This window comes from Tyto alba, unplaced genomic scaffold (assembly GCF_018691265.1).
Source record: "Tyto alba isolate M040663 unplaced genomic scaffold, T.alba_DEE_v4.0 Super-Scaffold_9, whole genome shotgun sequence".
In the NCBI taxonomy this organism is placed as follows: domain Eukaryota; kingdom Metazoa; phylum Chordata; class Aves; order Strigiformes; family Tytonidae; genus Tyto; species Tyto alba.
In genome coordinates, this window is record NW_024881330.1 from 22,665,342 (window position 1) to 22,692,431 (window position 27,090).

At 40.1% G+C, this 27,090-nt stretch overlaps 1 protein-coding gene across 12 annotated transcripts in view; it reads left to right on the forward strand.

Annotated features, from left to right (window-relative positions):
* The first annotated feature begins 539 nt into the window (after positions 1–539).
* UBR5 (ubiquitin protein ligase E3 component n-recognin 5) overlaps positions 540–27,090 on the forward strand; it is a 93,026-nt gene continuing 66,475 nt past the window's right edge. For 10 of the 12 annotated variants that reach the window (XM_042785824.1, XM_042785828.1, XM_042785827.1 and 7 more), the window contains exons 1-6: positions 540–872; positions 21,144–21,188; positions 21,686–21,767; positions 21,940–22,016; positions 22,809–22,928; positions 25,887–26,076. In XM_042785824.1, coding sequence (XP_042641758.1) covers positions 811–872; positions 21,144–21,188; positions 21,686–21,767; positions 21,940–22,016; positions 22,809–22,928; positions 25,887–26,076 — 576 coding nt within the window. In that variant the 5' untranslated portion in view covers positions 540–810. The remainder of the gene's footprint in view (positions 873–21,143; positions 21,189–21,685; positions 21,768–21,939; positions 22,017–22,808; positions 22,929–25,886; positions 26,077–27,090) is intronic. The other 2 variants (XM_042785825.1, XM_042785835.1) reach the window with 2 other exon arrangements.

The following is a 27,090-nucleotide window of genomic DNA, read 5'->3' on the forward strand; positions in this document are numbered from 1 at the left end:
CTCCGGCCACGCGTGCACCGTGGGCGAAAGGAGGAGAGCGGGGAAAGCCCCGTCGCAACCCCCCGCCCCCCTCCCACTGGGGACCCCCCGGAGACAGGCAGGCCTCGCACGGCCGCTCCCCGCCTCCCACCGCCGGAACCGCCCCCCCCGCCCCCCCGCGCCCCCTCAGCCGAGAGGAAGCGGCGGCAGCGCCCGCCCCGCCCCGCTCCCGCCGACACGCGGACACGAGTGGGGGGGAGGGGCCCCGACCGGCGCCTCAGGGAGTCCCGCGCGCGCCACCCCGCCCCCGTCCGCCGGGGGGGGGCGGCTCTGGGGAAGGGAAGGGGAAGGGGAGGGGGGGCAGCGGGGGGGAGGGGCACGTGGTCCGTTGCGTCCCTCGCGCATGACGTCACCGCGCTCCGCGGGGGCCCTCCCGACCAATCGGCGGCGCGCTTAGTGAAGGGGCGCCGCGCGGCGGCGCACGCGCCAGTCAGCGCGAGGCTTACACGGCGGCCGCGCGCCGCCGCCCCGCCCTCCCCGGCGCGGCGCACGGAGGGAGGGAGAAGGGCCCGCTGGAAGTTAAGATGGCGGCGCGTGTGTGAGTGCGGTGCGGGCCGAGCCTCCTCCCGGCGCTGTTGCGGCGGGCTTCTTTTCTCTCGCGCTCCGCGCCGCGGTGGGTGAGCTCAGGACTCCGCCGGCGGCCACGAGCGGCCCCGGGGGAGGGACGGAGGCCGAGCGCCCCCTCCCCCGCTGCCCCCCCCGCCCTCATTGTGTGCCCGGCCCCCGCCCGCCCGCCTCCCTCCGCCGGGAGGGGCAGCGGCGGCGCGGAACATGACCTCGATCCACTTCGTGGTGCACCCGCTGCCGGGCACCGAGGACCAGCTCAATGACCGGTGAGGGGCAGGCCGAGCGGCGGGGGGGCGGAGGGGAGGGGCCGGCCTGGAGGGGCTCGGCCCCCCGCGGGTGAGGGGAGGGGCCGGTGGCGGCCGGCCGGAGCGCGGCGCGGCGGGGGCGCCCCGGGGGAGCGGGCAGCGCCGGCCGAGGGGGGCGGGGGGGGTGGCCGACACCACCGCCTCCCTCCCCCCCCCCCGCCGTCCCGTCCCGCAGCCGCCCCGCGGAGCCGCAGGGCCCCGGCGCTTTCCCCTCGCGGCGGAGAACGGTGCGGGCCGCGCCGCTCGCACCCGGCCTCTTCGAGCGGCTGCCGCCGTAAACTTTGCCCCCGGAGGCAGCGGGGGGGGGGGTGGTGGGGGCCGTGACCTTCGGCGGGGACTCCGGCCTGCCAGGGGAGTCCCGGGTCTGCGCGGAGAAAGGGGGTTCCCGAGGATCCCTGGCCGAGGAGGAGCGAGAAGCGTCCGTGTGAATCGGAGACGGGCAGACAATGCGGATGGGGGATCGCGGGGTGTGAGAGAATGATGGGAGCGAGGATAAAAGAAGACGTGCACCAGGGATGTTACACGCGCACGTACCGCCAGTGTGCTCGGCGCTCCCCTTCGTGCATACGATTTCTTTGAAATGAGAAAGGAGGCCCGAGCTCCGGGTTACCGGTTGTGCGCGGCTTGCTTGGGATGGGAATGACAGCTAGAACAGAAGCGCAGCCTGCTTGGAGACCTCGTAGCTAACTTTATGTTGGATTGTGGGAGAGAAATTGCAGGCTGGGGAGAAACTAGAATGCTTGGGAGAAATTAAATCTGTGAACCAAATTTTCTTCGCTACTTGATGGGTATCTGACAGCAGGCACTCTGTGTCTGTCAGGTATTTCTGCAGCAGTTACTAATGGTATGTGTTATAGCTTGTAAATCTTACTTGTGTTCTTTTATATAGAAATTCTTAAGAAACCTGCAACCATTCATATGTAATTTCTTATAAATTTGCGCATGAATACATTGAGATCTTTAATTACCACTGGATAGAAACCTACATGTTTTTTACCCTACAGATAAATGCTATTTAATTCTTATAAAGACTGTTTAAATATTTATAAATCTTAAAAAGTATGGACTCTTGGTTATACTCTTCTGGTTTTGATCTCACCAGGTTTCAGAGTAGGTCAGGGTCCAGCTCACTTCACTACTGTTTGTAGTTAGGTCACTTTCCCTAGATCTGGCTTTGAAATGCCTCTATTAAAGCACAGCTGAGGTTTGAGGGCTTATGATGAGGAAAATAGGTCATTGTAAATACAAAATTTCTGCCGAACTACATCATCCATGCCCTAAAGAGGGAAAAGAAACTTTCAGTGATAAAACAGGTCCAAAACCTGAAGTGTGGTAGTGTGGAGTGTATTTTTTTCCCTTTACTTGATAATACGTTTTACAAGATCCTGCTTCCTAGGAGGCCTGCTCATTCCTAAGGGATTGGTTGGCTTTCTCCACAGTAATAAATTCAAATTTGGCATACATCCTCTTCCTTTAGAGTGAGAAACTGAGACGTGATGCTGAACTAGGAGTTCTAACTCTTCTTTACTGCACTGTTTTGATTTAGGGTAAGATCTAGGACTTTGAACTTGAAAGGACCCCAGTGGTTTTTCTTTTTTTTTTTTTTTCCTTTTTTTTTTTTTCCAAGTGTTGATAGGCCCTTAGAAAACATTTAGCATGTAATTATTACACTTTGCTTAGAGTGAGTGAGCTCATTTGTTTTTTCTTTAATATCACCTGTTTCGCTGACTTATTGATGTTAAATATGATGTCCCTTTAGTCTTCATAATGCTTCCTAATTTTTTTCTTCCCTGCCGCCCCCCCCTTCTTACCACAACAGCAGCTCTTACAACTTCTGTTTGATACAGGAAGCTTCATAATGTGTGGTAATTAATATATGGAGAAAGCTGCAGAAGTACTATTAAGTAGTGACTTATTCTGAAAAATCAAGTGGCTCCTTGGATCTGAGCTGCAAGTCATAAATTTCTGCTTCATAAATACAATTTTACTAGAAATGTCGTAGCTGCGTATCAGAACTTGTAATGCAGTGAAATCGAATGATTCATAAATAGGGTTGAGGCACACACATACGTGCTGGAAATGCCAGTTCAATTTTATCACTAGCATTGCTGCTTATTACTGTTCTGTCAGTGTAGATCAGGATCTAGATAGCTTAATAAATTCTCATGTACATACTCACAGAGGTTAGAATCTTGGAACATATCATGTCTCTATGATGTTTCTTTCCCCTCTCACACTTTACAGACTTTTTTGAGTCTGTGCTGCAGATGGTGGTCAGTAGCCCAAGTTAGTTCTTTTCTGTCTGCATTCTGAAGGATAATTGCTTCTCAAAATCTGATTTTGGGTCTGTAATTCTGCACTGCATGCTTTCATTTGCAGTGTACGTAGGATGTGATCAATTGTAATGCTTTCAGGAATGGATCCACATTCTGAGGAATAATTACATTTTGAAACAGAAGATATTTATCAGTGCAACCCCTGTGTGTTCAGGATAGATCACAGTTTTGAATTTTTATAATAAAATATTTGATACATTATACTTAATAATCAGTGTAGATGTGTGAAGGGGGTGAAGTGTCTTTGGACAGCATCCTTCTCCTGACGTATTGCTCTGCTCTTAAGCAGTCTCCAAAATGTGAGGAAGTATTTTTTTTTTTTCAGTTTGTTTTGGTGCAGTTTGTGTCACTGTTTTACAGTTTTTATTAGATTTTCTATGTAATTTGTAATCCCTCTTATTCATGCAGCAACTCAGAGAATGGTAAAACACCTGAAGGAAAAAGTGACTGTAGGAACCACAAATAATTGGGAAGACTCCTGAGCATGCCTGCTCATCATCTGAAAGTACTTCTTAACTAGTGTTTTTGAAAAATACTAGTTAATATTGTACCTTGATGGTGGTTATTAGAACTCTCTCAAATAAGTTGATGCAGTGTTGGCTTGTTCACAGTAGTCACTCAGATGTTTGGGAGCTAGTTGCACTGAAGAGAGCTCATAGAGGAAAAGGTTATATTTAGTTTTGCAGTTGCATTAGGATTCATTTTTTGAAATAGCTTGTATACTAAACTTTTCTTGAGGATGAACTGAGACAATTGAGCTTTTTCTGGTAAGCTTCTTTATTTAGGAAGGTAGGTAACTTGGAATTTTTCCCCCAAGCAGTTTGTCGTCTTCAAACTGAATATGAAAAATTCAGTGGGAGAAAAACTGGGTATGGCCTGCAGTTTGAGAAACAACTCCATAAAATATTTGGGATGTAAATAATTAATGGCTTTAATTTTTGAAAAAAGAGATGACCAGCTTTCTGTTGCAGCAGGTGTTAGATATATTTTGTTGTGATGCACCTGTTGTGAAAGAAGTTCAAAACACAATTTCATAGATCTTAGTAAATTCTTCTTAGTATATTTCTTTATTTTGTGTTGGGTTAACAAGTGGGTGTAACCATGACAAATAACCATTTCTTGACTATTATGAAACCTCACAGGAGCAGTTCAGCTTGCTAATCTGTAGAACGAGAATGAGAGTCTTTCACTTTATGCGAATGGCCTTCTGTACATGAACTAACCTTCAGGGACAGGATTCATTTTAAGGCTTTGCCTTTCTTTTTACCTTATACTAAGAAAATTCTTGTCAGCTAAGCCATTTAAGACCCAGCATAGGGTAAGATGTAATTTTTGAAGTGGTCCTTGATGCAAGTAATGTGCCTTTTTCTCTCTTGAAGGTGAGAGATAATGAATTTGGTTAAATAGAAGGTATTCTGCGTTTCAGGTGAATGTTAAGAAGTGGTACGTAGGAAGTTTTCTCACAGTAAGCTCTTTGAAACAAGTACTGTGACCGAGAAAAGTTTGTTCGAAGCTTCAGTGAGTATTTATGTGCAGACAGCTTTGGGAGAAGAAAGGATTATCTTGCTCTTACATGAGTTTGTTTTTCCTTAATAATATAGTCAATGCCTTTCTCTGTCATTTGAATATTACTGACTCAGACTGTGGCTGAACTGAAAAATTAACCAGTGTAGTTTACATTGCCAGCGTTGTTAACACCCTCTGATAATAATTTTCTGTGGAAAAAGTACCTATCAAGAACATACCCTTTTAGTTTGTGGCTGTGTATCTCATATCTTATTTACATGCAAACATCATTTCAAGGTAATAAACAAGTGGTCAGCGGATATGTGGGCAGCTACTCTGGCAGATTTTCTTAGAGGCCCCCACCTCCCCCCACAATTTGTATTTACTGATGAGCAAATCCGTTAAAAATCCCAAACAGATGTTGCTGGAAGGAGCTGGCGTAGGGTGTGGTATGACTGTGCAGGGAGCCAGCAGGGATGTGGAGCTGGTGTCCTGGCCCCACACGTCTGTGGGAGCCATGAACGGAGAGGGAGAACGAGCTCCTGATAATGGGAGTGTTGTTTAGCCCTGAACTCCCCCTTCTGCATCCACAGGCGTGCTGGGAGAGTGCCTGTCCTCTTGTGGAGAGGAAGGCAGCCCGAGCATGAACTTCCCTGCTGTTACTCACATATAATCTGCATTGCTGCTAGAAGTTGGGGGAAAGAAGGGATTGACTGACTTGTTCTTAAATAGAAAACCTGCAAGTTGTATGCAGGTAATACAGTACTTCTTTTAGCTCAAGTGATTTATTTTGCTGTGCTTTAAATTGTTTCCTGATCTGCTTTGGCAAAAGTGAAGTTAGCCTGCTTCAAACAAGAATAGGTGGTTTAATTACAGGGAAACCATTGGTGATGTGGTACTTTAATTCCCTGAGTTAGAGTTGCTTGATGAGACTTTAGTAGCAGGAAAAGCATTGACTTGTTTTTAGGATAAATTTAATGGAAAGCATAACAAACTTAAATTGATTTCTTTTAGAAGAGAGGGAGGGAATGGCATGACTCTCATGGCATTATTACTATCATCAGACTCTTAGTTAGAAACACTTATTTTGAAATAAAAAGTTTTAGCGGCATCAAAAGGTTTGCATCAACACTGTGGTTATACAGGCCAGTATAGGATTCATACATTGAGAAGCAGTGCATTAAATTTTGATCTTATTTGAGTATTGTTATTTAAGGATGATAATTTGGGAAGTTAAGCATCAGAATTCACACATAAACATCACTTTATATCTGGTTGAATGTGAAAGGTTACTTATACACAGGCCAGTAGTCTAGGCCTTTTTGGACGTTGCTTTGCCAGGGTCCTCTTCTGGTTGCAATTGTTTGCCATGTCCCAGACACTGCTTTTTAGAGTATGTATGCAGTTGTCTGTGAGTGTTCTTCCTGAAACTTTCCTGAGATGTGTATGTTAAAGTAATTGCTCCCTTCTGAAAGGGAGATGTTTGTTTTCCCCACTTCTTACCTTACACTAACTTTGTCTGATCCCACAGTAAGCTGACTTCTTTTGCTAAAATGATATATAACTAACCCTGGTAAAGTGAAGTAAATACAATTTTGTACCTTAGGAAGTTGAACTGGTTTATCTCCTGGTTTGGTGAGCATCAGAGTGGATGGATAAAAAAGGGGGCATTTTTGAAAAGTGCTGCAGGAGGGAGAGTTGGGAGTGAAGAACGGGAAAGAGGAAAGAGGGTTGAGTTCCTTGCATTTTGAAGCATCAAGTTTATTTTGAATACTGTAATATGAAACTGTACTGTGAATGCAATCTGGGCTGAGAGTAGTTCTAACATGTCACAAGGAATTTAGTAAATTAGTAATTGGGGAACAAACACTGCCTCTTTTTCCTTCTCAAATTATCTGTGAGGTTTGAGCATATTTGTTGTTAGGCCAATGATAAAGTAAGATTAGTGGAGTAAGGTATTAATAGCCATATTTTAAGGTTATCAATGCAAGTCAGCTGTCAGAAAACAACATTTCTTAATTCGAAGAACAGTAAGGTATCAGTCAAAAACATTTATGTGCTAATTCATGGTAAAAGTTAAAATCTGTAAACAGTAGCATACTTTGAGAGTAATTTTGCTATAGTGTGTATTTATTAAATGTTCTAGTTGCTATATAGGATAATTTTATAAAAGATGTTTGTCAAAAATTTGTAATTTAAACATAAAATAGATGTAAAGGGCATGACAATTTTTTCTTAAACTATCTGAAGTTTAGGTAGATAGCTATTCATTACACAATTACATTTACCTGAAAAATTATGTAACACTTAAGAAAAACAACCAAGAATGTACCTAAGCATGACAAGCTCTGCCATGTGTTGTAGCTGCCTTTTTACAGTTATGGCACATTTAATTGCTTGTGACTTAAATGAAAGAGATGGTAGTATGTATTTGAAAATTACATAAAGAACAAGGGGTTTCAAGGTAGCTTTTATTGTAGTGATTACACTAACAGCAATCTAGGTAGTTAAATTATCAAGATGCTCCCTGTAAAAGCTGCTGGTTTGTCTTTCCCTGCATCAGCTCAACAGCCACTTATGCAGAAGAAAACCACATACAAAACCTACTTGTGCTTTTCAGTTGCACAAATGTTATTTTTAAGCTTGAATTTGGTGAAGTCCACTAAGGATTTGGCTCTTAGTAACAACTTCACATAGAAGACTGCAGTAGTTGGCATCTGTATATGCCCCAGAGAAAACATGGGGATGAGGCCTAGTTGTAGTGGCTAGAGGATTTTAAATTGGGAGAGATGATTAGGAGAAAAAAATAGTGGAATAAGTGTGCAGATGTAATTGTCAAGGTGCATATGTATTTCGTCCAAAACTGTATGCCTGTCAGTTTAAATGATGGTCACAGCACTAGTTAGTGCACTGCAGCAATAATTATCCAGGTTTCAGATCCTAATTATTTTCTCTTTCTGGCACAGAATGATTTTGACAATAAACAGTGTGCTCTATTTTTTAAAGTCTTTCTGTGCTTAAAAAAAGCAGTCAACCAACACTGCTTTCTTTTCTCTTACCCTTCTCCTCCAATGAAAATTAACTCTTACTTCAATTTAAAGAGTTTTTGTTACATTTGAGAGGTGTGAACCACCTCACTGATACAAAGGTATGAAGTTTGCCTATTCTAAACACTTCAAACATACTGTAAAACTGAGTAGAAAGGTGTAAGGTGTGTGCACTGGCCATCTACGTTTACATAAAAGTGCCTGTTTGATTCCAATTGAGAAATGATGTAACTAATGAATTTGCTATCTTTGAAAAATTTTGTCTTCCTCTCACAAGTCTCACTGCTACTGCTAGCACTTGTCAGGGGAATTTTTGATGGGGAATTTCTCATGGAAAACATGATTCACCCTGTCTTTCAGCAAATCTTTGATACTGTGCTTTAAAGTGCAGTGTGTTCTACAGTACCAATCCATGATGATACAGGAAAGTTTTGAATATTTGTTTGCCACCCTCTTGTAACACCCCAGCATGATTATTTTGTTGCAGTTCTAAAAGTGATCTTTAACATAGCGTTTTATAGTTTGTCTCCTTGGATAGTTTTTGTAATATCCCAGGTCCGTTGCTGTTATGCCGTAAAATGTTTGTCAGTGATTTCTCAAATTTTCTACATCCGCAATGGAGATGAAATATGTATTTTGTTTTGGACAGCTTTTCTTGGTTAAACTGGTTACCAAATTTTATCAGAAAAGATGCCCCAAAATAGCTTTAGTCCCTTATTTAATTTTACATTAGGACGTTTTAGTAAAGAATGCAGAATAAAACACTTTGAAAACATTCACATGATCAGTATTATTTTGGACATTAACTGTGTTGGAACTTCTCACTATTGTCATTTCATTGCCAGCTATGAGAATTGCCAGTTTAATTTGTGACAGCGGTAGTGTAACTCAACAGATGAAAGCACAAAGACTGCTGAAGACTTCAATAATCTTATGAAATTTGTCTTCAGCAAAAAAAACCCCACATGCAAGGGTGTGTTTTTGTTTGGGTTTTTTTCTTTTTACTCTGAGTTGGTATTGTGGACAGTTGGGAATATGTTGAGTAATCTAGGTTGATTCTACCCATGCAGCTGTAGTTTTCCTGTTCATTATCAGATAGTAAAGAAACTCTGTTCTGTACATAGGGTTGGGTGGTATTATTTTCTTCAGTATGTTTGCCATCATCTCTAGTTAAGCTGGATGCTAATTTTTGTCCTTTTTTCTTTAGCTGCGTAGAAGTAGTAGTTGTCTAGTTTAAGACAATCCTGTGTTAAAACAGCATTTTGAAAATTTATGTAGTCTTTCATTATGCTTCATTCTCTATTTTCCATTAGCTTTCCTCAAACTCTCACCTTTGTCACCTCTGGGATAGATTATCTCTTTGTATCTGAACTACCTGTGTACATAGTGCAATGGATCTTGAGTAGGATCTCTGGATTGTACTGAAAATTACAATTTCACTATATAGTTCCAGTGTGGAGTCTGGCATTGACTTAATATAGACAAACGTTTGTGCTGCAGAGTTTTTACCAAAAACTGAATTGGAAAATAAATACTTAGCCATGTGAATGCAGTTGAATGAGAACTGTAGGCCATACTCTTGTGATTTGAAGTCATTTGGGTTTGTAACTTCTTTCATTAAGTGTGGTATCATTTTAACTTCTCATTCATCTTTCAAAATTAATTTTCTTAAACATGTCTTTTGGTGTTTATTCTTTCATTTATGATATGAAGTTTTGCTGTTCTCTGTCCAGCCTGAAATGATCAGAAGTGCGTTTTTTCTTGTAAAAATCAAGAATTGTTCTTCTAAAGAGGATTTATGGCTTTTAATCCATTTTATATTGCTTTTCCTTTTAATATAACTGAGTTATTGTTGTGTGACCTTTAATGAAGATCTCTTGTAGGTTGTTACAACTCTTTTCTTAAGCTCCAACAACACTTAGTACATTAGTAACAGCAGTTTTACTTCCCTTTTTCTTTTTCTTTTTTTTTTTTTTTTGGCATTATTTACACAATTTGCTGACTTTGGCAAAACATATCTATCTCTAGAGCAAGGATTTACAGGTACTTAATAAAACATTCTGGTGATACTAATCATAGCATCTTGTTGCAGGGCAGATTGGGTTGGCAAAATGTAATTAATCTGACTAGGATTGTCCTGCTCTTGATGGGAGGGTGTGAAGGGATAACAGGCTGTTTGCTGGAATGGCCAAAGCTTTGTTTCTTTCTCATGTGGTGCAAGAACCTGTATCTGGCAAGATTGTTACCTGAAAATAGTATGGCCGTAGGCAAAATGTGAAGCAGGAGGTACCCAAGGGCTGCTTCATGAGCTGTGGTAGAGGAACCAAAATACTAGTTACGCTGAGGGGAAGCACCTGGAGTTCTGTGGTACAGACAGGTGGAAAAAAAAAGAGGATTTGTTTTTTGGCAATGCAAAAAAGTATTGTGACGAACTGTGCTCCTCAAACTCTGGGGTTTCATTTGAGTTACTTTGCCTGCAGTGTGCATCTGACAAAGCGATTTGGCTGCTTGTTTTTCTGGCATGGTACGTGCTCTCTACTCCCTATGCCAGGCCTCATTCCATTCATATCTAAATCAAAGATGCAGTGTCTGAGAGGAAGATTTTGAAGATGTATGTTTAGAAGACGGCAGTGCAGTATGAGGAGGGGAGTCCATGGTATTTAAAAGAGAGTTTTTGACAAGTTTAAAGAAGTGACATGCAGATAATACTGTGATATGAGAGTCTTTGTTGAAGTCTTCAAGCCTTGAAATTGGAAGAATTGGCAAGTAAAGGACTGGACAGGCTAAATGATTTTTCCCTATTGCTAAAACTAATTCAACATGTGAATAAGCACACTGGACTTTATTGCAAAGCAAGTAGAATTCAGTGTCTTATTCGTGCTTTGTTTTTAATAAAATCACTTTTACAAAATATACTGTAGCTAAGTATTTGATAATGTGACAGTTTCTACTTTTTAAAATATTTCTGTAGCATTTGAATGCTCTGAACAAAGGCCATTTTCCAACTTTGCACATAGTGGTCCCCGTTTCCAAAATCCTAGGGCAAGAATGAAAGGGAAAATGGTGGAGAGATTGTGGTTTGGGTTCTCACAGTAGCCTCAGCTGGGACCAGAACCTGGCTTTAAGCTGGTGTGCTGGTAAATCCCCAGCCTCCCCAGTGGCTCGTAATTAACTCTTGAAGGAACTTTAACAGTCAATCACTATGGGGCCTAATAAGGTTTTGAGATTTTTACAATGACTGAATTTTTTATTTTGATAGCATTTTTTATTAGTGGACTCACTACAGCAACTCTCTGACAGTAAAAAATAGGATTTTTTTTTTTCCCCCCTTTGTCTAAATGTGGTCTTTTAAGTCAAACAAGGGTGCAGCTTCCCAGCTATATTTTGGTAGCTAGCATTCATATGTTGCTCAACATAGTAATATGGGCTTATGTTATTTCACATGAGTATTTTTCAAGTATCCTTGAAGACAAACATGGGGTTCTAAATTGCCATTATCTACATTTCACTATCACAGAAGGGTATACTTACCGAAATGATGGATAGCTAAATAGCTTACAACTTAAATTGCTTTAAGATTCAGAACTTGCACCCAACTGAGTTGGTTGATAACAATTGTTTAGCTTTTAGTGGTCTTGTGGCTGAAAAGATAGGCTTCTGCTAAATGTTAAACAGAAATTCTTTGCAGCTACAAGGACTTTGTGCAGTTGAACAGACTGGGAACACGGAATGATGACTTGATGTATTCTACACCAGAGAACACATTTCTGTCTTGTATTGCCTGAATGTGACCCATGTTTTTGGAAGTCTGCTGCCATAGAATAGCATCAGGTTGAGGCTGACTCATTCTCCTGTAGTTTTTTTTTCTTTTTTCCACAGAAATACTACCAGACATCCAGGCATTTAGGCAACCTGTAGCTGTAGATCTCCTTTCCTACCAAACCCTCAGGATATTGTGGTAAAAACATATGTAGGTTTGCTGTAACTACTATGTACTAGTCCTGGCAGGATCATACCATTTGTGATTTCTTTCTGTTTATATTCAGATTTTTCATTAGAACTTTTTTCCAGAAAAGGGGCCATGCTATGTCATAGCTATGTTAGGATTGAGCGTTTGCTTATTTAAAGAGCGTGATTGACTTTATATTCTTCTTAAGCTAGATTATGGCTGTGCTTTGCACTGTGGGTTTTGGTTGTGGTGTGTTTTTTTTTTTTTTTTTTTTTCTCTAATTATTATTTAGAAGGTGATGTTTTCAGTGTCACTTAAATGATAGATCTGAAGAAAATACGGAAGTAGATTTTGAACTAGAGGAATCAGTCAGCCAGCCTAGAAAATAATTGCTAATCAGAGGCATCTAGTTCTGCCAAATGTAATGCTTCACAAGTCCTACAGGACTCTGTCCCTTGGTCTTGCTGTTCCTGCTAGAGAAATGGAGTACTTCTATCTGGATATCTTAGTACCCATCAATATTTTTACTCAATGTCTAAATAATACTTCTCAGACACTTCCCTGACTACTTGGTGTAGCTTTTTCATAAGCCAATGGCCTTACAGGGATTCTATAGCAAAACATGAGCTCCTAGCTTTTCAGTGGCAAAAAGTGTCCTTCTGTTGCCATGCCTCCAAGACAAATGTGTGGAGATCACATCCTGAAAGCAAAAAGCCCTCAATCACGGGATGGCTGAGGTTGGAAGGGATCTCTGGATGTCACCTGGTCCAACTCACGTGCTCAAGCAGGGCCATATTCAGGCAGCTTTTGAATAACTCCCAAGGATGGAGACTCCACAGCCTCCTTGGGCAACCAGTGCTTGGTCACCCTCACAGTAAAAAAGTGTCTTCTGATGTTCAGGGGGAACCTCCTGTTTGTGCTCGTTGCCTCTGGACCTGTCACTGGGCATGACTGGAAAGAGCCTGGCTCTGTCTTCTTTACACCCTCCCTTTAGATGAGTATATATGTTATGATCATTCCCAGACCGTTTTCTTCCCCAGGATGAACAGTCCCAGCTCTCTCAGCCTGTCCTCACGAGAGATGCTTCGGTTCCTTAATCATTTTTGTGGCCCTACACTGGACTCTCTCCAGTATGTCCATGTCTCTCTTGTACTGAGGAGCCCACAACTGGACACAGAACTCCAGATGTGGCCTCACCAGTGCTGAATAAAGGGAAGGATCATGTCCCTCAGCCTGCTGACAATACTTTCCTTAATGCAGCCCAGGATACTATTTACCTTCTTTGCTGAAGGGCATGCTGACTCCTGTTCAACCTGGTTTCCACCAGGACTCCCAGGTCCTTTTCTGCAGAGCTGCCTTCCAGCTGGGCTGTCCCCATCATGTACTGGTGTGTGGAGTTGTTCCTCCCCAGATACAGGACTTTGTGCCTCCACTTGTTGAATGTCATGAGATGGCTGTGCTCTGGATAGCAGCATGACCCTCTGGCATAGCCACCACTCCTCCCAGTTTGGTGTCATCATCAAGCTTGCTGAGGGTATGCTCTGCCCCCTCATCCAGATCATTAATGAAGATGTTGAGCAGGAGTGGACCTGGTATTGACTCCTGGAGTCCACCGTGAGTCACTGGCTTCCAAATAGACTTTGTGCCACTGACCACCACCCTCTGGACCCAGCTGTCAGCCAGTTTCCAGTTCATCTCACTGTCTGTCCATGCATCCATACTTCATGAGCTTCTCTGTGAGGATCTTATGGGAGACAGTGTCAAAAATCTTACTATAGGTAGACAGTATCCACTGCTTTTTCCTTGATCTCCTATACAGTGATACGAAATCTGCCTTGCTTTCTTAAAACTAGAATTGAAATGCATGCTTATGCTCTCTGTAAGGTGAAGGAGTCATTTTACCTGCCTCTGCTGTGTGTGTTTAATTCAGAATATTAGAAATTGATGGGTATCTGTCTTTAACCTTATGATGTCATTGCCATTATCCTATCTTAGCTAATTTTTCTTGTCCTGCTTTAACCTTATTGTGGGCTAGCTTATACCTAACTTTAGAGATAGGTCATTATCTATATCAGTGTTGTTATATCATGAAATAATAATGGTCTGCTGTAAGGGAATTTACTTTCTGCAATCTTTGTGTTACCTGAAGACTTTTCAATGATATTGCAGAAAATTGTTTTCAAGAGATTAATTTGTTTGATGTTTGCCATATTAAATGTCTACTATAGCTTACTGAATCAGCACAGTGTTACTGTTGTTTGAGAGAGGGCTATTAAATGGTCAGAAGTACCTTTATCAAGGAAACTGACAGTTTTACAAAATAGAAAATAAAGTTTGGGAGCCATGTTCTGTAGACCCATGTTGGTTGATACCATGAAACATAAGAATAACTGTTACAGTCAGAAAAGAGGTCCATCTCGTTTTCTTCCTGTTTGTGTCAGTGACCAGTTGTAGATGACAGGAGAAGAGTGTTAGAATAGGACAGATGTTTTTTCTAGCTTTTAAGAATTGCAGCTCACAGATTTCCTGAGCAGTAGGTGTTGGTTTAGTATGTAATAACTGTATAGTCCCAGTTTCTGTTTCTTGGAATGGGGAGAGGATGTGGTGTAAGCCATGGTATACCTGATTACTGAGTAGAGCAATTACTTTTTGTCAACTTATTTCAGTGATCCGTGTATTATAGTCTAAACTTGTGGGCCCACCCCACTGCTGAGTAGTAGCAGTTACATTGGAACCTGTCATTTTGTACTTGTGCTTGGGATATTTATTTATTTAATTTTTTAAATGTGCATTACTTTATATTTTCTACAGATAATCTTATTGCCTGCTTTTGTGTGGTACTTTAGCTTTTTTTTTTCTTTTATAGATGCTCCCCCCCATACTGCCGAGATTGATTTAATACTTAAAGCGTACTTTAATCTGCTTCTGCCCTTCTCCTCCATGCCCTTTCTTCCTGCTCATTGGTGGAAAAGAGGTTTTTCACCTTTATTTCTACATTTATTCAATTAGGAGAAAGGTGTTTGGTGTAGGAACTGTGGAAGGCTGCCTCTTTGGAAAGTGCTTTCTAACATTTGACCTGGCAACCAGGGCATGACAATTGGGGTGGGATCCTTTTGTATGCTGTATTATGGCATGGAAGGTAGATGGATGTGACTTCACATCAATGACATTGTGTCCAGTGTCCCAAGACATCCTGGGATCAGGAAACAAAGATAACATACTTGCTTAAGCTTCTCACTGGTGTCCATTTGCTGCGTTTCTGAGACTCTGTTTTCGTGATGCTGATAGACAGGCACAGGAGTTAATTTCCACATGATTCAAGATAGGCAAGTGTGAGAGGGCTTTGACCTGGAGGCTGTGCAGCTCTGCTGGGCTAAAACCTGTTAATTTGCCACAGAGCTGCCTCACTGGGTCTGGTTCTGGGTGCTTAGAGCACTTCAGGGTCTTGGCTAAGGGATGGAGGTGAAGGTTGTATTTACTTCTTAAGTGTTGATAAGTACATTACTCAATATTCTTTTTCCAGTGCTTGAGTTGTTTTTCTTCCCCTCGTGGGTATCTGCTTATTGTTGACCTTCCCTTAGAAAAGCATTGTATTGTTCTTATATACTTCTTTCTGCTCTGGAGTGAAAGTCTCATAAGTTTGACTTACAGACTTCATTGACATATTAAGTTGTCTTAAAGAGGCCTGATCACTTAGAAAAGTCTACCAGAGCTAAATTAATTTTATTTTTAATTTCCCTACTTGAAGTTGTTCATCATAGCAAGCTATTTTCTTCAAAATATACCTTTTCTTTTTTTTTTTTCCTCTGCAATACTTATGATCATCATGTGGTGTTGAAGTGAGGAAAGTTCTTGTGGTGAGACCCCTGCCTGATATTTTAACTTTAAAGTGTACAAATAACTTTTTAAGGTTATAAAGGAGAAACTCCAGGAAAAATCCAAAAGAATTTTCTGAATATCGTGTCTGGGACTCTGTAGTTGCCGAGTATAGAAATATTTCCTTCCTTTTGGAGACACGTAGCATGTGAACATTTTCTTTTACATCTCTGCAGTTAAATCCTTTGTTTGCATTGCTTAATTTCAGTGATTTTTTTTTTTTTTTAATGTGTGTTCTTTAAAGATGTAGCTGACATTTAAAAATTCAGTCTAAAGTTACAAAGAAGAATGAAAAATAGCTTGCTTTATATCATTATAGAAATTAATCTGAGACGGCAGAAATTGTTTTATTACTTATAAATAAGTGTGATAGATGTACTGTTACTTGACCAAAGCTGCAAAATGTCAGATTAGATATTAGCACCTGTAAATGCTGCTTCTATTCAACAGCAAGTAAGTTTTTGACGGGAAAATTATGTAAATCTTGCTACGTGAGATTTCTATTTACAGTGCTCTATGCTTTTCATATTACTTGACTGCTTGAGAAGGTCTTGCAGGTGTTCACTGAGTGTAGATGATGTAGGTGTGTTTTTTTTTTTATTTTTGTAACTGTTAGTTTTCTGATACACGGAGAAGTGTGAATATTCATTCATTGAACTGTTCTAAAACCTGTAACAGTAAGAATGTTCTGCTTATGTTTTATGGCTTGTTTGTGAACTGTTGCTGGCATGATGGAAATACTTGAGAAGGACAAGTATTCCTACAGGATGATTGATGAGGTAGGACTGCTGCTCACGGACAGCTGCAGGGAACTGAGCATGGGGAACATGTATTATGGAAGTCTCTAGTGACTTAAATATTCTCGGGACAGCCTGCCTACTTCAAAATAGAAGATTTTTATTCTTACAAATGGGGTAAAAGCACAAATTCTAAACAAGAATTTTGCTTATGTGGATTTAAGCATTTGTTTAAATAGGATAAAGTTACTTTAAAACATACTGGAGTCCAGTTTTTCTCTAAAATTCTTAATAGTTTGAAATGGAGTTTCTCTGTAGCTCTTACATTTTTGAGCCTAACTTTAGTAAAGCAAGATGTGGTTGGAAGGATGGGGCCTCAGATAAACTTCTCTGGAAACAGAAATGTGCTTTGAGAGAAATAATACCTTGAGATGAACAAAAGTGTCACTTGTGAAGGCTGAGCTCTTGTAGTCTTGACCTGGAGCCTCTTCAGTTGCTTAGTGTAAGTGTAATTCCCTTCTGTTCTGATCAGTTTGGAAAGGCTATAAATTGAAGCTGCAAAACTTAAAATTGAAGCAGTCCCTACTTGGCTTGGACATACTGACTTTTTCCTCACAACTGTTTTTGGATTAATTTTGATAGTGATATTTAAAGAATGTGTGTCTTAACACAGGAGCCATCATCACTAAACTTTTTGTCTAAAAGCATGGCAAGCTAATGCATTTCTCCAAAAATTTGTGAGCAAAATTAATGTTGCTTCTTTGTCCTTTGAAATAGTTTAATTACATCTTAATGAGAATTTTTCAAAGCTTAGCCTGTCTAGGCATTCATATCGGAGATTTGTTTTAGCACAGAAAGGCCTCAGTGGAAGTGTTGACCTTCCTTAATATGAGAATTGATTAAATCATCTCTGCCTGTGACTCTTCCTCCAGTGTACCATCAGTTGAAATTATTGAACTGTATTGTTAGATTTAACCTGATCTTAAATATTCATTTTGTATTTTTCTTTTAGAGGGTTGGTAGTAGAGTACTGTGCAAGTAGAAAAGCTTAGATTGCTGCAGGAAGTATATTTGTGAAATTACTTAGAGTTTTTATTTGCACAAACATATTCTCCATACAGAATATGCAAACACATATTTCTGCTTTACTCTTGTTTTTCTGCTGGTTTAGTTTTGTGACTGTTGCTCACACAAATGCTAGTGGCAGCACAAGGAGCGGGGAGCAGTGGGGCTGAAGCCAGCAGCCCAGCAGTAATGAGGTGCTGGGGAACTACTCCTTTTTCACTTGGTGGTCTGTGTCAAATTCCAGGTCCTCACGGATTTCTGAGCTAATTAGGTGGTTCTTCATAATTTTGCTATTACAGCAGTTGCATACGAGATGGTTGGGGGTGAGATGGTTTTTACTTTTTTTTTTCTTTCTCTCTGTAGGAGAGTTTAATTCTTTCAGCATCATCGCTTATATACTTTTCTGCTCGCTCCCCTTAAATGTTGACAGCAGCCTCTTTTCAATAATGTTACATCTCTTTTGACCTATGCTTGATGCAGGTAGACCTACCCTCTTGAGATTTGTGTTACTAATAGAGTCACTGAGTATGCAAGTCTATGCTTCTGTGCATATTTCTTTCCTATCACTTCCTTTTTTACTTCAAAAAAAATGATTATGATGATTTTTTACAAACTGAAAAATGTCTTTCTTTGGTAGTGCGCTGGTTTTGTGACACAGTGCTCAGATAAGGGAGCTTTAATTGTTGCTTATAGACTAGTCTAGTAACCATCTCTGGTAAAGTCCTACTTTATTTGCTGTCAGCTTTTCATATAAGCATTGCAGTGAATTTAAAGGTAGGTTTTCCTATTCTGTAATTATTACTCATTCTTGCCAAGAGGAGAACTGTTAATGGAAAACAGCTCAGGATTCCTATGGGAAACTGTTAGGTGATATACTTAAGACATGAAACTTCAGGAATATTTAACCATCTGTCGTGGTTTAGGCCTGGTTGGCAGCCAACCACAATGCAGCAGCTCTCTCTCCCTTCCCCTCCAGCAGTGAGAAGGGACAGAGAGCCAGGCTTGGGGTTCGAGATAGGACTGGGGTGGGGAAAAAATTCCCCATTATGATCACGAGCAAAAGGCAGACTCGTTAGGGGAAGAAAAAAACCCATACATTTATTACAGACACTAACAACACATAACAGAGTAGGACAGTGAGAAGCATTGCCACATCTTGAGAACACCTTCCCCCCACCCCTCCCTTCTTCCCGGGCTCAGTTCTGCTCCCGATATCTCTACCTCCTCCCCCAGTGGCGTAGGGGCAGGGAATGGGGGATACAGTCAGCGCTTGCCACTTTCTTCATCTTCAGTGAGGGGAGTGTCCGGAATTTGTTCCTCCTGCTCCATCGTGGTCCCCCTCTCACAGGAGACAGTCCTCCACAAACTTTCTCCGACTTGAATTCCTCCCATGGGCCGCAGCGTTCCCCACACTGCTCCGTCATGGGTCACTAACTTTCTCCGACTGGATTCTCTCCCACGGCTGCAGCCCTTCCCGAGCTGCTCCGGCGTGGGACTCCCCCGCATGCTGCAATCCTCCTAGCACTGAATTACAGCAGCGGGGCTACCTTTTCCCATGAGACCCCGGCCTTCTTTGGGCACAGAACCTTGATTATACCAAGCAGGAGCCACAGGCCATAAATCAATGTCTGCTCCACCGTAGATCTTCATGGGTGGCAGGGGGGGCCGCCCTGCCATCTCACCACAGGATACAGGGGGGTGTCTGCTCCGGCACACCTCCCCCCTCCTTTCTTCCTCCGTTCCTCCACTGACCTTGGTGTTCATGCAGCTGCAGCAACTCCTCCTCACAAGTCCGACTGCTCATCACCACGTCCCTTCTTAAATACGTTGACACAGAGGGGCAGCCGATTGGCTCAATTTCCCAAACAGAAGTGGAGCTGACTTGGAGCTGGGGGAGCTTCGAGAAGCTTCTCACAGGGGGCTGCCCCAATAGCCCCCTCCCCTGCCACCAAAAAACTCCACCATTCACTCAACCCAGGACACCATCATACGTTATGGAGCAGATCTCTGCTTGCTTTCTAAAGCTGTGTGGTAATCTGTGGAGTGTGTGCCATTCATCTTTGTGGTTCATTCCACGTTCTCCCACAGTGTTAACTCTTGTGGGATACCTTTCACGCAGATTGCATGTGAAGTTTGTGTTCTCTCTTTCCCTTTTGTGGGTTGTCTTCGCAGAAATCTTATCTGTGCATGTACTCTTGGCCTGTGTGAAGTACTTGTGGCTGTAAATTGGGAGTATGAAATTGCCTACTTACAAACCAGCAGCTTGGCTTGGATAATAAAAGGCAATTCTAACCATGTTCGCTTCCTTCCTGCTGTCCTTTCACTATGGTTCTTTCATCTTGTGCTTGAAAGTTATTTCTATCAGTATAAATTGTTTCTCAAACAGACATATACCCTTTTTTTCCTTTTTTCCCTCAGGACAAGTGCTTTAAACACTGTTGATAACAAGGACTTGGCTGTTTTGCCTCTAATCTGTATTCTTTCTCATGATCAGGGTTTGCAAGTAACTGAAGGCTGTCCATACCAGTCTGTGTGTGTAGAAACTGAAGTGAAACAAGCAAAAAGAAAGGGTTTAAAGACATGGTTTCAGACAGAGGAAAACAGGGCTGGTGTGCATGTCTTTTTGTTAAGTTTAGAAAGCTGTTGCTGATTAGGAAGGAGATTTGTGGAATGCTATGATGAACGTGGTACTAAAGTTGGGATGTTTTTTCTTAATTAGGAAGACCTTGCATTATTTTTACAGGATTCATTTTAGTTTTATATCTTAATATAATGCAAATATTCTAACTAAAAATGGAAGGTATTTAGTGTCTTTTTCAGATTACTTGTCATCTTTGGGAAGAAAGGAGCCCAAGTTTTACCTGAAATGCCTACCTGATATTACAAGTGTATCTTTGCTGCCTGGAAAGGATCTTTTCTAAGTGGGTTAGAAATTACCATGTTGGTTTCCACTTTTGGACACCATACCTTCTAAGCAGGAGTGGTCAGTGGGTTGGCCCTTTTTTTGGTTCTGATATTCTATTTAGTGACATGCCATGGAAGTAAGATGGAAGTATTGTTGGAAACATTCTTTCCCTTTTAGTAAAGGTGATGTTTTATATAACCCTATATATAGTTAATTTTCTCTGGATTGTTTCTTCTACTAGTCAAAGTTTGTTGTTCATTCCTTTTGATGCTGACTTTTGTCCATCTGTTTTCCTGTCTCCTCTGTTTTGGGGAACTTACTGTCATATTTTTGGCTTGTGACATGCCACATACTTAGATTTCCTAGAAAACGGTAATCCTGTCTGCTCTGGGATACTGTATTCAAGCTTATACAAGGAAATACAGGTATATATACAGTTAATGCACATTGTCTCATCTGTTTTTGTATGTAAAGTTGTAAAGTTGTAAATGACGGTAACAAGGCAGTAGTAGTGTTTTTTGATCGTGACTTGCAAAACACACACAAATGCAAGAAAGCATGGGTTTTGTGGCAAGATAGTAGGTAGAAGTGTAAAACTAACTCAAAAAAGCTCCAAAAAAAAAATTTACCTGATTTGAAGCTGAACACCATCCAGTTTTTATACAGGCTCCTGACACCAAGTAGTATTTATATCGAGCTTCATTAAATATGGTGGTAAGTTGTTCCTATAATGTCGTAAATATGCTGTGTAAGTGGATGTTGTGTACTGTGGAGGATGTCTTTCAAACAGCTTAATTTCTTTTTATTTCAGATTAAGGGAAGTTTCAGAGAAGCTGAACAAATATAATTTAAACAGGTAAGGCATATCACGTGCTTCTGTAGATCGTTTAGGAAAGCACAATTTTTCTAACAGCAACGAGAAGCAAATGACTGTATTGTAGATATAGCCTTAGCCTCAATAGTAGTAATACTAAAGTTTAGAAATGCTTCAGATAACACAGGTCTTATATTAGGAAGAAAATGTTAGGTTTTTAGTTATGATAAATTATATTATTAAATACCCTCCTTATGAAATGACTCCTTATGTTGAAGTATAACCCCCGTTGTTTATTGCTGATCAAATTAAATAAAACCTTACTGCCTTTTATGGTTTTGTTCTGCATTTTCTGTGTTAGTGAAGAAAAAGATTTCATAGTTGCTTCAACTAATACACATGTTTAGTCATTCTTGAATGTTTTTATATTGGTAACTGTTGCTGCATGCTGTTCCTTCCATATACCACTTGTATTTTTTTTATTTTTTTCAGACTTTAAAAGTTTAAAAATGTTATACATGCTCACTTTTTGTTTTCAGCCACCCCCCTTTGAATGTATTGGAACAGGCCACTATTAAACAGTGTGTGGTGGGACCAAATCATGCTGCATTTCTTCTCGAGGTAAATTACTCAAATCTGCTCAGATAACAAACTTGGAAGCATACAGTTAAAATTAATTCTTCTAACATCAAATTGATCAACATTCTTCAATAACTGAAGACTTGTCTTTGTTTTTCTGTAACTTGTTTTACATTTCAATTTTGGACACTTGGTTTTCTTGTTTTAAATATAGGATGGTAGAGTCTGCAGGATTGGTTTTTCAGTTCAACCAGACAGATTGGAATTGGGTAAACCTGATAATAATGATGGGTAAGAAATGCTTTTCTTCATGTTAAATCATTCTTTTGAACTGGATAAGCAGCTTGACTGCTTTTTTTTGTTTTGTTTTTGTTTTTAAACTAGATTGCCTTTGGAATGGGTATTTTGAGTAGATATGTAATGGTTATGGTGATGCAGCCAAACAATCTAGCTTGACAAACTGGTGTAGGAATAAATAGTAGATGTGATGCTAAAAGAAGGGAGACAGGATCTTTTTAACTTCAAGAAACAAACCCCTCCCAAAATAATCCTTATGAAGGAAACTGTTAAATTGTTAAGCTTCATGTAGAATCCACTCTGAAAGTGGTCCCATCTGGAGAGGCTCACTGTCTAGGCCTGTTGTCTTCAGTCCAGGTAAGTCCCCTGTAATAGGAGTGTTTAGCGGTCCATATTTGAATGTAAACAGCTTCTTAATATCGAAGTAGCATACTCAGGCTCAGGTTTATGGATAGAACACCTGGTGATTACAATTTATACGTATATGCTAACTGAAAACTTAGTGCAGTGGCGAACTCAAATCACTAATTAGCTTAATATGTATTTGCAACTGTGCTGTTATGGATTGCTGATGTACATAAGGTCTCTTAGGCATGCTTTCCACTTTCTTTTTCCAGTGTACCTTTTAATATACAGTTAGATTAGTTTGGAATATTCCCCAAGGGTGTTGCTTAAGCTGGTATGTTACCAGACTAAATCCCTGAGAATTTAGACCTGGGATTCCAGGTTTTGTTCTTAACCCATTTGGGATTGTTTTGTGACTGATTTACCATCTTTTACTTTCAGTTCAAAGTTGAGCAGTGGCTCAGGGGCAGGAAGGACATCCAGGCCAGGCAGGACTAGTGACTCCCCATGGTTTCTGTCTGGTTCTGAAACTCTGGGCAGACTGGCAGGCAACACCCTTGGGTAAGTTTTGATAGGATTGAGGCTGCAATCTGTTTGTTCCATATTTGAGTATATGTGTATACACATATATAAATTGTATGCAGTATGTATAAGGGAACGTATAATTACATCAGTTGTGTAGGTAGGGTATAATAAAAAAACGCGTATTGACTTGGTTAAAATAACACATATGCAAGTGACCCTTCAGTACCCAGGATATGGAATGTTCTTCATATATGTGTGAAGAATAACTTAGTTTTGGCTGTGTTGTCTTTTTTGAATGTTTTTTCAGTTCTTGATTTTGAAAAGCTGCTTTTTAGAGGGACACTATCAATTTAAACCCTGATAGGCTAGCAGCATAAAATAAAGTGAGTACGTTTATGCAGGAAGAATCTTCATTTATTTGTGTTTGCAGACCTTGATGCGCTCAGTTTTATTGTGCCTTTCTGTCCCCTGCCCCAAGTAATGAGCAGTGTTTTCTTAGTTGGGGCCTTACATACAGTAATAGAAAGGGAACATTTGGAAAAGGCTGTTGCTCAGAATCTTTAAAATTGTACTCTACAGATTAAATTTTTTTATTGTTAGCTCTAAAATTGATGGTGTCCCTTTATATAACAATGTAAATTAATCTTCACTACGCAATCACAGTTAACTCTTTGTTATATGACATGTTGGACAGTGCTGCTTCCTAAGGTTACTAAACTGTAGTAAGGAGAATTGCATTTACAAACTGTGCTTTCTGCATGTGAATAATTTGTTAAGAGGGAAGAACTACAGCTCTTCTACAAAAGTGAATTTGTTGTTTATGCTGCAAAATAAACTAATCTCTTCTGTGGCTTAGTTGCATGGAAGATTTCTCACCTTGCCCTTACCCCCCCAACTTTTTGTAAAACCTTTGTGCATCTGAACCTAAAATCCATGTATTAAACTTTTAAAGGCAAACTGGTATTGTCATATTTAAAAAGTTGCTGTGAAAAGCCTAAGGCTTTTTTTTCCTTGTTATTTCTACCTGAGCATAACCAGTTGGAATTGAAGCTATGTGCTAGGAGACCATCCTTGAAGTGTTCCTAATTTCTTTCCTTGCATGTTTCAGAACCAGGTGTTGAAAGTCACTGAACTAGTAGAGTAGCAGTATTCACTGTAACTGATCTATTACATTAAGGGAATACTTAATAAACTGAGTCTGAAAACATCCAAACTGTGGAGCCCTTAGATTAGATCATTGGATTTGGAAAATATCCAAAGTAGTGGGCAGTGGAAAGATGTGGAAGTATAGTAGGTGAACGGAAGTGAGCAGCAAGATTTCCATTCTATATTAATATTTATTCTAGGTTTAGGCAGTTTTAACAGGAATATCTGTGTCCTTATGATTATTTTTTTTTCTCTATAACAGGACCAAGTTGGGACACACTTGGAATATTGGAATTTTTATATGAATATAGATGGCTTTAACTGTTAGATGTCTTAAATCTGTCATTGATAGTTTATAACTTAGGAAATGCATCCATAGGAAGTAATAAAATCTAATACATAACACTTTTCTTCAAACCCACATCTTCCCTGCTGAGAGCTGAATTGAGAATTGTTGTGTAGGAAGAATTTGATTTCCCCTCAGTCCCCTTTCCACCTTTATAAACTGATTAACTGGCTTGTTTTATTTAAAATGTCACATTCTTCTTTGGTTTGGTTTTTGGGTTTTCTTTCCATTTTTGATAGCTTTTTTTTTATTTTTAGTGCTCTTTTTCTAACTCATGAGACAAGACTTTTCCTAAAGCCATTCTTGAATTATGTTTTGTCTTGTCACTGTCTGTGTCATTGCTGGCTAGAATCCTGAAAATGTAGATGTCTCTGACAGGGCCTTGTCTTAGGCAGATACTTGAGTTTTTTTGTGATTGCATGGTCTTGTCAGGAGTTTAAAAAAAAAAAAAGAGCAACAAAAAGAGAGAGGAATGTTAGTATTCGACTTAAGCCATAAAATGTAAGACAAGTATTCTTAATTAGCTTTTATAGCTATATGTGGTATACTTTTAATGTGAATATATTAGAGAGCAGGAAAGTTCTGCTGATACTGGTTATTAAATAGAAATAATACCATATGCAATATCCTTTAAGGTAGATTTGTATAACAAAGTTTAGTTAATCTTGAAAAACAAACTAGAGTCTTTTGGCTTTTCATGATACCGAGTATCTAGTGTTATGTCCAGAACAGATTAAGTTGACACAGTTCTGTGGTGTTAAGATTAGTGGAAAACTGTGATGATGGGGAGTTGTTCATTTCTCCAAATCACTGCCTTTTCACTCCCTTGTTTTGGTACAGACTCATAGAAATGAAAAAAATGTTCAGTCAGTTGAGGCACATTTTTGCAATGTGTACAGTTGGTTTTCTTCAATACAAATAGGTCCAGAGTAGAGTAGTATCTTGAAAACCATCCATGAGGATCAGAGAACTATCTAGTGTAAGATTTCTTTTGCAGTAGATTGCTTATCTTTCCAGTGTAATCTTAAGCAATTTCTTAATGTAAATCAAGTCTCAAATTTTAGAAGACCCATCTGAGTATAGCGACCTTCTGACCAGGAAGCTGCTGCATATGTGCTTTTATAGTAGGAAGTTAACAACTGAGTGTTAGATGTTACTCTGCTGATACTGTTGCTTTTAGAAACTTGGAATTGGTGCATGCATGTATTTATGTGTATATACATCCACACAACTCTGAGTAGGAAAGAGTGCAACTTCCAGTTGGAGTCCTGTTTTGTATTTCTTCTGTATAATTCAGAACTTTATCAATTGCCCAGTGCTCTTGTTCTTACTAGTTTTGAAAGATACTTTCATAGCGTTTGTCTATGAAGTCAATCTGCAATATTTTTCAGAGACTGTCTACAGGTTACTAATAATAAAACTAAAGACTTATTTCTTGATGTAGTCCCCAAAGTATGCTGCTATATATATATATATAAAAAAATATAATCTAAATCTTCTAGAAGTCGCTGGAGTTCAGGCGTTGGTGGAAGTGGAGGAGGATCTTCTGGTAGATCATCTGCTGGAGCTCGAGATTCTCGAAGGCAGACCAGAGTTATACGCACAGGACGTGATCGAGGATCTGGACTGCTGGGGAGTCAACCACAACCAGTGATACCAGCATCGGTCATTCCAGAGGAACTCATTTCACAGGTATGTGAGCTGGAAACTGCTTGTTGCCAAAAACCTGGAGAGATTCTAGTAGCATGGGAACAGGAATGTGTTGTTATAGTAGTGCATTTTCTCCAAGGAGTAATGCATATAACTGAAAAGATTGACTTTCTCTAGCTGAATTGCTTTTATTCTTAAATGCTTAGTATGATTGAGAGACTTTTTTTGGATTCTGGAGTTTTTTGTTACCTGAACTTCCACTAAAATGAGCTATGTGTTTCATCTAGATGAGGAATGTCATGCATTGTTCATTTACAGATGGAAGATGTAGTGAGAAAATAAAATTTTTGAGAATCATATTAAGCATGCAACTAATAAAGTTAAGTTTCTTGAAGGAGTATAAGGAAGGGGGGGCAGGCTGACTTTTTTCCTTGTTTGATAAAATGAGTGAGCCATTTTAGATTTAAATAAAAGACAACATCAAATGTATTTAATCTCTTTAAAATAGTAATAATTTTTCTTTATGGACACCTCTACTTATTTTTTTATAAATGTAACTGATGAATGTTGGGTATAAATTGCTCTGCTTTTGCCTCTTAATGCACTAAAGCCTGAATAAGCTGACACACTTTGCATTGTGTGATTAAGTGGAGTTTGTTAAAAACATTTTTCTCCATGTTTGAAAAAAAAAAAAAAAAAAAAAAAAACAAACAAACAAACAAAAAAAAACCACCCCAAACCACAGCACATTCAAAATATGTGACTAGTTAATGCATTTTAATTCTTGGTTCAAAATAAATTGCTGGTCTACATTAGGAATACAGATGTTAGTTGCTAGGCCAAAGATAATCTGCTTGCATGCTTTATGTGGCCTATAGCATGACTGGTACAAGATAGGAGCTATTGGGCAAGGTATCTACAGACCCACCAGTGACAGACTGGTTTCCAGTTCCTTTCTCTTTTTGAATTTGAAACCCAGTAAAAGCTGGGAGCTTCTCCCTTCATGGATGCAAGATACTGGAGGTGTTGGTTACTCTGGAATTAGCCCTGCTTTCA